Source organism: Pituophis catenifer, unplaced genomic scaffold (genome assembly GCF_029215685.1).
Source record: "Pituophis catenifer annectens isolate HBS135680 unplaced genomic scaffold, rPitCat1.0.hap2 SCAF_7, whole genome shotgun sequence".
Classification (NCBI taxonomy): Eukaryota; Metazoa; Chordata; class Lepidosauria; order Squamata; family Colubridae; genus Pituophis; species Pituophis catenifer.
In genome coordinates, this window is record NW_027256887.1 from 46,868,692 (window position 1) to 46,881,003 (window position 12,312).

Below are 12,312 nucleotides of genomic sequence, written 5' to 3' on the forward strand. Positions count from 1 at the left end.
TCTCTGGAGCTGTTTATACGAACATTTAAAGCCAACTTCTGTTCCAGACAGGCTTACGTAAACTATGGTTCAATCATGATTTTGAAGTATATCTCTGGATTATTATAGCATAGTTGATTGTGGATATATGCACGTACATTTATATGCAACCATTATTTGAAATGACATTATAGATAATCCACAAAACATTTATGGCAAAATAATGGGAAATATTTTCTAAGATTAATAAATGGCAGAAGGGTGCTATTTTTGATGAAAACAAGCCAGAAGCTGATATGTTTCCATGGCAACAAGAGGAGCATTAGACAGTTGAGCCAAAGATAGGGAAAATGCAGATGCTGGGCAGTAAGGAATCTCATTCCCTCCATCTCTCTAACAACAAAGAGCTGGCCCTCTGCTTGCTTTCTCTCAAGCTATTTCAAAAATGTTAAAAGAATCCCTCAACTTTAATTTATACCAGCTCTGGAAAATATGAATATAACATAATAAGACCCTTAATAAATATTTTGTATTGCCATTGTTGTATATAATAATAGTCCTTTCATGTCACAGACTCTAAAGAATAGTCCTTGTCAAATAGTGTGACTGAAAATTGATAGTCGGTGCTGATAAAATTGTTTTCTAAACAAGTATATTAAACTTGTATTTCATAATACATAAAAATGAATAAATAAATGTATCCAAGTTCATTTCCTAGGGACAATTTCAAACCATTTTGAACCCATTTATTAATTATTTTAACTCTATTTTTAACTGTAATGTTATGTATAGATGTTTTTATTTTGGCTGTTCACCGCCCTGAGTCCGAAAGGAGAAGGGCGGTATAGAAGTTTGAATAATAAATAAATAAATAAATAAATTTTCTACTAGAAAATATATGTAATCACTATTTAAAACTTGTTGAGTATGAAGCTTCTAGTGTTTTTTAAAGATATGGATTACTCAGATCCATTTTTATCTGGATTCTAATCTAGTTATAAAACAAAATTAGTTTGGGCCTGCCTGATAGAATAATTTTACTGGGATTCAACAAAGGGGATGCAAGTCAGTTACTCCACTAAATAGATCAGATCAACAATCAACTCCAAAAGAAACTAAGACTACTTTTAGTGAGAATGGCTATAGCAAAGTCTTGCAAATCTAAGGTTGTATTCTTCTTATACTTAGGTGAATCAAGGAAGTGTCTAATGACACTCAGCTGCATTTCTCTAACATCAAAAGCTGGGAAGGTTAGTGTCAGCGTTCCAGAAAACCCCCAACTCCCAGTAAAGATGTGGAAGCAGGCATTTTCCAAAGTTTTCTTTACTAGAAATAGGTAAACTGGTACATCTGGGAAATCCCGAATCTGAAAAACCCGGGCTTTCCTTCAGTAATTCAAAGCTCCCAAAACCACCCCCTTTCTCCTCAATCGATCACATGCTCCAATCGTCGTCCGTTCCACCTCAAGCCAGCCCCTGACCACTCCTCCTCCAGATGCTGGCTCACCCTGACCTTGACCGATAGGAAGAACGCTATTATGTCTACTAACTCCCCTCTCCTAAACCCCCACTCCTACTTTCCCACACATGAGGAAGTGGCAGCATTGAAGCTTCCGGCATAATATGGCTTCCAAGGCTGACAGTTAGACGTAGTTTCAACTGATTCTTGAATGAAGTTGTGAGGGTTGATAAGAGTCTTTAGGATAAATTTCATTTACATGGAAGCATTGTCTTAGTGGCTGAACCAAGGAATTAAAGGAATGACTTGTCATGGAGAGATTGTACCCTAACCTTCAAGAAGCATCTGGAGTTGTTTCTGGAGGCAGGATGTAGAAGTGCCAATAACCAGATAAGACTACACTATCAATTGCAGGAACTTCTTGATATAGAGAATCCTTTGCTCTCTGTTATTCAATCTATAATTTAACAAAAGGGATAAAAAGTGAGGCAGCCAATGATTACAATGAAAAAGTTCTTAAAGGATCTTTTCAAACTGTGACAAAGTGCACGAAAGTGACAAATGACCACTAAATATAAATTTAGTTTTGTGTTTATTAGAGAAAAGAATTTGAAAGTAAAAATATCAATATTGTAATGTTGTTCTGTATATCTGTAGTACGAGAGCACTAAGAATGATACATACAACTTTGGATTTCACATTTCAGAAAAGATTTTGTCCAACTGCAAATATGGGGGGAAAGGGCAATTACTATCATCAAGGAATTGAAACAATTGAATTAGTCAAACTGAAATTAATATAATAAAAAATCAGAATTATCTATTTTTAAAATGCTAGCTTAATGCTATGTTTTTTAATTTCTGCTTTTAATATATATGCCATGTACATCTTCAATATTACACTTTCATAAAAATGCCATAAATTAAAAAAAAAAATCTTCCAAATTATAGCTAAGGTATTTGGGACAGAAAAGACACCATTAGAAACTACTTTCGTTACAAAATGAAAGCTATTATCTTTAATAAATATGAAGCAAGAGTATGAGTCATGGAAGCCTAAAATTAGCCACATAGAATTTTTTAAAAAGTTTAAGGTCAATCTCTTATTCAAAACAGGAAAAAAGGAAATTCTAAAATTCTAATATACTGTAATGTTCCTTTCTTTTTACATTTAATAGAAATTATATTACAAATCATCTTGTGAATCAAGAGGTCACCTAATATAACTTTTTTGTGCGTGCCTGCAAGTCATTGTTGATATTTGGCAGCAGTCTGACAAATACATACAATTTTTTGACACAAAGTGTTTTGCCATTTCCTGCTTCCCAGGGCTGAGACTGGCTCAAAATTACCTAATTGGTTTTATGTCTTAAGCAGGACTAGAACGCATGGTCCCCCATGAGTTTCAGGTTTCTAGGTTAGTGCTACAACCATACATTAAACTGGATCTCACAAATCTTTTATGTCAATATAAATAGCAATCTAAATCTGCTTATTCAAAACCACATCCCTCTGAGTTCACTATTTATTCTCCAGTGAATGTATTTAGGATTAATATTAATATAGGAATCTTTGTGGATCTAGAAATTAAATCAAGGCAGAAACAAAGATAGTTATATGAAAATAGGACCTGGATATCAATAAGGAACATTGAATGGAAATCTTCTGATATATTTCTTAAAATTTTAAGGATATATCTATGTATTGTAGATATATCCTTAAAGCGCTCCATGGCTTAGGACCTGGTTACCTACAGGACAGCCTACTACCACCAATAGCCTCCCACCGGCCAGTACGCTCTCATAGAGAGGGGCTCCTCCGGGTACCGTCGGCCAAACAATGTTGACTGGCGGCCCCTAGGGGGAGAGCCTTCTCTGTGGGGGCACCTACTATCTGGAATGAGCTCCCCCCGGAGATACGGAGGATCCCGGACCTGCGCACCTTCCACCGTGCTCTTAAGACCTTTTTATTCCACCAGGTGGGCCTGGCCAATCTTTTCCCTTTTTCTTTTTAATATGAAAATTTTAATCTGTTTTTTAAATGATTGGGGTGTTTTAAATCTGTCTGGGCCAAATTGTTTAATTCGGTTTTATGCTGTTTTTTAAATTTTGTATTTATGTATTTTATCGTTTGGCTGTTCACCGCCCTGAGTCCTTTGGGAGTAGGGCGGTATATAAATCAAATAAAAATAAAGATAAAAGATAAAGATTATAAAAATATATTTATAAAATACAGTTCCTGATGAATAAAGAAATTCAGCATTATATCATGGAGGAGCAAGAACTATATCAACTAACCCTTTCCAGTTTAATAATTTTCACATCTTTTTATCTTTGAATGGTAGAAATTATATGCCAAGATTTCTGGAAGTTGTTAGTTAAAGAAGAATGGTATTTATTTATTTAAAAATTTATATAGTTTCCCATCTTCCAGCCAACTCTGAGCAACTCCCAATCAAAAGTCTACTTCAAAATAGGCACAATCCCACTTCAATCAACACCTAAAACTGATTGGGGCTTTCAAACTTCTAAGTAATTTTATTATCGTGTACTTTTTAATGAGATTCATATGCATTTTTTAAAAAAGGATACTTCATTCGTTCTCATAATATTGTTGAACTATTTATTTATCATGCTAATAGACAGCAATACAATTATCTGTAATTTAATAGCAACATATAATCGTATTCTTTCCAAGCAATTATTTTCTATATACCTCAGAAAATAACAATACATAATTGACTTTATACCTGTGACTTAAATTAGCTTTAGATGGAGCACTTCCTGGATTTTTTTAAGAATGTAGACTAGGATCGAAAACTGAACTATATTCCCCCCTAAAGTCAATGGAATAGATTCTGTATTTTTCCTAAATTGTATTATTACCAAGAAAACTATGGATGTGTCCATATAGTCACCAGGTATCAAGCTTGATAACTACACATATCTATTTCTTATGTATATGTGTTATTTTTGAAAAGTATACTTTAGTGATCTAAAAGTTCTATTCATATCATGCAATGGTGACATGGTGACACACACACACTTTATAACACTTTAGTCTTAGGTCACCACAGTAGGTCACCAGCCAACCTAACCACAGTCTGAAAAAAATGGGACCCCCTTGTTCTACACCCTGTCTCTCTACAGTGAAGTTCAGACATTTCTGAAAGAAAATTATTTTACAGTACCAGAAAAATGCAGCAGGCAAATTGATGAAATGAGATTAGTGAAACCACTGAGATTTCTTAGTATTCTCCCTTCTACTCATCCTCCCAAGTCAATAGCTCAATGTAAATAGATGTTCCTTTCATATGTAGGAAATGCTAGCTGGTCATATGCAGCCATAGATAGGAAGAATAAACAGGTTACCTGAAGGAAAGTTTAAGATGAAGTAGAAGATGGGTGACTAGGCTTGTGGCACATCATAGTTTTTTATGTACCTATTGCTTACACTTAGAACAAGTGAGCTTGGGACAAATTTACTATACCTAGAGGTCTTTTGTATAAGTGGTGGCTTTTAATATAACTAAAACTGCATTTTCCTACCCACACCACTCTTCCCTTGAGACAACCTTCCCAGTGAGGGTCTTTTCCAATAGGCAGTTAGTTTACATACATCCACAGTCCATCTCTCCATTACAAGGTAGAGGAATGAAGTACTAAAGTTCACAGTCCCAACTATAGTAAAGAGCAAATGAAACAGAAATATCAGTTGAATTTCAGAAATAATACTACCTAGCTGACTATGACAATAAAGTATAAGTGAAATTAGTTTAACTTTTTGGTTTAATTACAAAACTAACTTGTAATTTAAGTAAAACTGCTTAACTGCTATAACATTATCAGGGATTTTTATAACTTTTAATATCAGCTTATCCATTAAACAATCAGCTGCAAGGGTTAACCTTTCTATATTAATACGTCTTTTAATACATAAATGGTCACATTTTTGTTTTATTTTGTTTCTCCTGACTTTTTCCTCTGTGCAACACTTTCTGAAATTGAATTAATATAAAATAATATTCAATACCAAGTCATATTCTTTTGTTTTCTTGTTCCTAGAAAAATCCTCCACTGTCATTTGCACCTCAGTAATTAATATTCAAAATAAACTGCCTCTAAACAGATTTCTAGATAGAGGTAGTTTTCTTTCCATGAAAGTTTTAATCCATTAAATAACCTAAGATAGTGGTTATAATTTTCACACTACACATCAGGATTCAACACTTTAATGCATCCAAACAAACATATATCGTCACACCAAGCTTATTGGCAGACGGTAATACAGAATGTTTCTCTAGCTTTCTGTGGATCGTTTTAGATGAGGAAGTACTTATTTCAAATAATTCAGGAAAACTCTTGCCACTTCGTTGTGATTCATAAATTGACTGTTACTTTATTTGGCATATTTGCATTTTTATCATTGGATGTTTATTCAAAAGTGTGCTAGCCAGTTGTAAGTACAGGTCTGTAAGATATAAACTACCCATTCTGTTCTACTTCCCTGACATAGTTTTTCTACAGGATTTCAGATCAATTCTGTGTTAGATGTAAATCATTCCTTTTTGCTGGGACTTTTTCCTAGTATAAGGTATTCTATTGAGAATCAAAGATTTTGTTGCAGTAAAGGTAAAGGTTGTGCCTGACTCTAGGGTACTGCTCATCTCCGTTTCTTGGCCAAAGAAGCAAGTTAGTTAGTTAGTTAGTTAGTTTATTATATTTATATACCGCCCTTCTCCCGAGGGACTCAGGGCAGTGAACAGCCATGTGTTGTGTTGTCCAAAGACATTTTCCATGGTCATATGGCAAGCATGGCTATGTACTAAAGGCATATGGAACTCTGTTACCTTCCCACCAAAATGATACCTATTAATCTACTCGCATTCACATGCTTTCGAACTGCTAGGTGGGCAGCACCTGGGCTAGGAGGGGGGGAATCAAATAATGGTATTTGTTACACACTTGACACTCTATTCCCATTTAGGCTTACTTCAATGGACAGGCCTATAGATTCTTCTGAAGTTTCCCAACTTTGTTATTTAAACACATAGTAAGTGAAATATTACATAGCTTCATGCCGGTTTTTATTATTAAGACTTTTCCCACAGTATCTCTTATAAACAGTGTTCTCTTTTACACACCTGATTTTTGGGATACTAGAAAATTAAATCATTTCCTTTATAAGGTGCCACCTCATTCACACACAAGAGAAATCCAGACTTCAACATATTCCTACATCTAACTGTCATCATTTTTTTAAAAGAATTGGACAGATGATCTATTCATACAAAATAACTTTACAAACATACGCCAATCTGAGCTATTAGGGAAACGAAATATACAGATGTAAGAATTTGGACTTCTGTCAATGTACTTGATGATGGTTAGTCTCCAATAAGGGAATGGGACCTTGGGTTACTCTCCCTTTGTATGACAGGTCTATCTTCTAATTTCACTTACTACAACAGGACAGATATTGTGCAATATCTGCACCAAAATAATGTGCATAACCTCCTTGGAACACCATCATGCATTCACGCCTATTTTGTGTGATGTTAGTATATCACTATTTTGGCTGCTATAGCCAGATATATGAGTCTAATGTACATGGCAAGAGCTTGTTTACCTGAGATGTATATGCTGGCAAGAAACTTACCTGTGCCAATGCAACATCCAATCACCATTATTAGCTTTGATCTGCCTTAACGTGAAATGGGAGGAAGGGGCAAGGCAGCCTTCCCCAAACTGGCTAGATTTTGGGCAGAAACCACACTGGAGAAGGTTACACTAAAGTGCTTCTTATGGTGGTTGTGATGGTGATTTTTAAAATAAAGACAGTAAAAGTTGCAACTCTATTTCCTTCAGGAGATTCTTTTGAACAAGCACATGTAGGATGGTGTAGCAGGGGGCATTCAAAGATTAGGAGCGCTTCCTACTCTCTGTGTAGGTGCCTTCTCCCTCCTTCCCCGGCTCTTCTCGCTTACCCTGGCGGCGCGGGAAGAATAGGGGTCCTCGAAGAGCGCCCACATGCGCGGTTGGAGCCTCTTCCAGCGGCCGCCGTTTCCGTCAAGAGGGGACCCGTTAGCCGAGGAAGACGAGGAGGCGCCCAGAGCACCCACGTCCTCGATGCCCAAGCGCTTGGCGGCTAACTCGTCGTCGTCGGGATCGCCAGGTGGCTCGCCGGTGATCAGGTCGGGCGCCTCGAAGATGTCCAGCGCCTCCTCAGCGTCGCGGTGCTGCCTGTAGGTCATCCAACAGCAGGGCTCCACGTCGGTCTCGTCGATGCCCCAGAAAGCCAGCTCTTCCTCGAAGAGCGGCCCGCACACGTCGGCGGGGCAGTGCAACTTCCCGGTGCGGTAGTAGTTGAGCACGTAGGCGAAGACCCCTGGGTGGCGGTCGAAGAAGAATTCGCAGCACGCGCCGCTCCCGCCACGTGTGACGCCGCCGCCATTGGCGCGCGAACTCCAGCCGCTCCTGCCCACGGTATCCAGGGGGCCGCCGCCGCCGCCTCCAGGGTTGGGCGCCGGGTTGGGGGCGGGCAGAAGCGGCGGCTGGTGGTGCTCCTCTCCGCCGCCAGGGGAGTCGCCTTGGGACTGGCAGGCGAGCAGAGCCAGCCGGGTGCCCGGCAGCGTTTTCAGGGTGCTCCGGTAGGTCTCGTGCCTGGTGCCCCCGACGTTGAGGATCACCCTCTCGTTATCCTCGAGCTTCCCCATCTCTGTGACTCAGACATGACTGCGGGCGAGAAGGAGAGAAGAGACAGGCAATGTGCAAGGCGCTTATTTTAAGGCCGCCTGTGGAAAAGACAACAGACTACTAAGTACCAAGGAATCCAGCGGGGTGCGGGAGGAGAAAGGAACCTCCTCCCAAGGCGTCCCTATGGGGAAAGGGAAGGGATCTTAAAAGAAGGGTCCACACCCGGGGACAAGAACAATCCCAGAGCCATAGTACTGGGAGCCCGCTTTCCAACTTAGACATCATCCGGCTCCTGATTGTACCCACAGTGAAATCGTCCCATTCTGGAATCTTCCTTTTCCCTTTCCCTTATTTTTCCGTTCCACACTCTTATCGTTGACCAAAATCAATCTCTTACCGCATCTCCTAATTTGCTCCTTCAAAGTTCTTTCCAAAGTGGGGATAGCAGGCAGGTTATTGGACCTCAGCAGCGAGAAAGTTACTCTATAACGACTCAGGTACAAACCTGGCATTCCTAATAGCTATTGTCCTGAGCAAAATTCAGCGCAGGGTCCTCGCACTCCTGCAAAAGCATCCTTATTTAGCTTATTATCAGGTGGCTTCTTTCCCTCATCCCTGTCTCCTCCCCTCCTTCCTGTTCCAATGATGGTCTGGACTCTTCCTATAAATGTGCACCCGCCCACCCATTCCAATACAGTCAGAGCTAAAAGGCTGTTTCCCTTTAGTAGCCGTCAGCTTGGTGAACCTTACTCATATTTCCTCTTTGGAATTCTTGAGATCAAGTTGTCTAAACTAAAAGGTGTCATCTGTCCATCTTCTAATTTAAAGAAAAAAATACCTCCAGAAGACACCAGAGCTTGACTGGTGACAAAAACAGTCTTTACGCCCCTCCCCAGCAAGTCGATCTGTGGGCACACCCTAAATAGAACCAATGTAACCTTACCAGCAGATTCCTATCGCCAACATCCTCACCAGATTTAATTTGTCAATTGATTAACAGAAACGTCCTGTGATGGTCGCTCCCCTCCCCCCTTATTTTCACATCCATCTCAATACCTTAATCACGGAGAGAAAGAGGCTTTTCTTCACGTTCCAGCCGCTCTTTGTCCTTTCTCAGTTGCCTCCAGGCTCCTTGTGTGTCCGTATCAAACGAAGAATTCCTCCTCCTTGTGAGGCTTTCCCGTCCATCTTCAGGTGGCCATTCCAGCGCCCTTGACTGCCAGCTCCGAACGCAATAAAAGCAACCCCCACCTGCTGCTAGGAAACCTATCTTCTGTCCTTGTGCAAAATAGATGAGACGCTTTAGCATCAGGCAGAGAAAAACCACCACAAAAACATGGGGGATGGAAAGCGTATCGACAGAATGGGCTCCCAGCAAACGAAGGACTCACTGCTGCTTTAAGCAGGCGACTCTTCAACTGGCCCCTGCTATGACTCCAAGGTGAAGCAGAAACGCGGCTCCTCGCTTTGCTTCTCTTTTTAAGAGACGGCGGAGAAGAGAGCTGTCCTTTCAGCACCACTCTCCAGCAATTACTGTTCGTGGCAGGGACCTTTTGCAATTCTTCTTTCTTTGAATAGTGTAATTGCCACAATCATTAAAAACAATCCTCCAAAAATTATATAAAAACGCTCTAAAGAAAGCATCATCTCCCTCTTTTCCCTTTACATGCTGATTACACCAAAATAGGAGCATCTAATTTGATCTGATAGGAGCAGCAAAAGTGGCACTTAGCTACAGGTGAGAACAACACAGAGAATCTGAACACTTTGGTAGAATACTTAATGGTTTCAAAGATTCAATGACTGACCACCTTAACACTGAAGGAAACATAAAAGTGATGATGATGATGATATTTCTTTAGGTACCTGCTTCTAGTTTTACATCTCTATCCCATTGATCATGCAAGATAATTTCTCTATAATATTCTAGCTGTCCCTGTGAAAAAATATATTGGATCAACACAACCCTACTATAATACTTAGGAATTCAAATTTAGTAGCATGCACTTAATGGTTCCAAAGTTCTAGAGAATCCTTTAGAAGTACCTTGAAATGAAGAATAAGATGAATGCTTCTACCTCCTTCAGAAAATGAAGAGAGAAATCACTGCATCACACAAATGTATTTTTAAATATCTTTCAGTAATGGATATGGAGAAAGATGCAATCATAAAAAAGGAATACAATTCATTTATAATCATTTTCCTCTTTTGAGCAGGGTTCAGGGAAGGAGGTCAGGTTGAGATGTGTGTTTCCCATTCAGATTCTAAACAGTTAGACTTTTTTGTATTTAATAGCATTTATCACTGATAATGTCAAGAACTTTCTGAAGGTAACTATGAAATATTTAAATGCACTTTTATATACATTCTCAAGTGAATATCAGTTTGATCTCCAAAGTAATCTCTGATATCTCCAAGATATCAAAGGAAATGTATATTTTCACTGGATATTGTATATATACATAGGAGACACCCTGGGAGAGATGTCCCAAATAACCCTGAGGCTAGAGACTGCCTGCACCCAATAAAGTCTAGGGATGTATTTGCAATGCAGGTAACTTTGCATTGCTTAAATCAAATTTATATGTGTGTTTCTGTGTTTATTCGTTCCAGTTTTATTTTATTAGAAACACATTCTGTGACTATATGAGATGTTTTTGGATGCTTTGGGGATTTTTTTTTTTTTTCGTTTCTTTATATCAACTTTTTTAAAAATCTCATTAATGATGGATTTCAGAATTATATTTACAACTATAAACTTATTATTAAACTCTTTCTTGCATATTATGTTTTTTCTTTCACTATTCATGCTCAAGAAATCAAAACATAATATATTTTAAAAAACAAACAATCCCCAGTCTGAAGAATCCATGAAGAATTAATAATACAAAACTCCAGAGAAGTCAGCAACAAGTATTATTGTAAGATAGTTTAGAAGAATCTGCTTAGCACTTTTTCATATTTGAAAAGAAATTAAAATATGAAATAAATTTGTAATAGTCTCTGCTTCAACTGTATGTGAAATTCTATTAAAACAAAGTCAGACATACACACATATACATGTTTATTAGTTTAAGTAAAAGAGGATAAAAAGGCAAAATATGATATACAACTTTTTCCCCAGCACAATAAGCATTTCCTGATGTTACATATCTTATTCTAATATTTTCAACTTCATAGTCCACTTCATTGTCCACTTTGATTTTGTTTTTAAACTAGAAGCCTAGTACAAAACAAACATTTTGAAAAGAAATGTGGAGCATTTCCTGAGTTCAGGAAATTATTTGATATGCCAACACTGAATGTAAGTCACAATGCTGCCATGCAAAATCCATTACTGCCAAAGACCTCCTTAATTTCTGTTGCTGTTTTTAAAACAATCAAAACTCACATCATCTGGGTAACTGATAGATCAAACCTATCTGCTCCACACTCCTGCTCTGAAAGATAACATCAAGAATACATTGCAGAACTATTTTTTTGCTCTTTGGCATCCTTATGAATTATGTCAGTAACTATCAGTATCTGTGAGAAGGGTTGTGTCATCTTGCCCTTTCTCGTATCTCTCCCAAGGCTTCTGATCCATCATGTTTTTGCTGAACAGAAATGTTACATATAAGAAAGCACCTATATGTAACCTAAGGTTTTGGTTATCACCTTTAGAGTGCTCCATAGCTTAGGACCTGGTTATTTACGGGACCGCCCACTACCACCAATAGCCTCCAACCGGCCGGTACGCTCTCATAGAGAGGGACTCCTCCGGGTGCCGTCAGCCAAACAATGTCAACTGGCGGCCCCCAGGGGGAAAGCCTTCTCTGTGGGAGCACCTACTATCTGGAATGAGCTCCCCCCGGAGATACGGAGGATCCCGGATCTGCGCACCTTCCATCGCGCTCTCAAGACTTTTTTATTCCATCATTATTCCTGGTCTAAATCTTTCCCCTTTAAAATGTAAATTTTAATTTGTTTTTTAAAATTATTGAGTGTTTTAAATTTGTCTCGGCCAAATTGTTTAATTTGGTTTTATTCTGTTTTTAAATTTTCTATTTATGTGTTTTATTCTGTGGCTGTTCACCGCCCTGAGTCCTTCAGGAGTAGGGTGGTATATAAATCCAATTTTTTTTAAAAAAATTCCTCTGCTGAAATTCTTTAACTACAATACAATAAAATTTTCTATAAC

General features: G+C 38.5%; 1 protein-coding gene across 7 annotated transcripts in view; it reads right to left on the reverse strand.

Moving 5' to 3' along the window:
• Positions 1–8,151, reverse strand: part of KCNC2 (potassium voltage-gated channel subfamily C member 2) — a 71,907-nt gene extending 63,756 nt beyond the window's left edge. For all 7 annotated transcript variants that reach the window (XM_070947086.1, XM_070947092.1, XM_070947089.1 and 4 more), the window contains exon 1: positions 7,423–8,151. In XM_070947086.1, coding sequence (XP_070803187.1) covers positions 7,423–8,151 — 729 coding nt within the window. The remainder of the gene's footprint in view (positions 1–7,422) is intronic.
• Between the last annotated feature and the right edge of the window lie 4,161 nt (positions 8,152–12,312).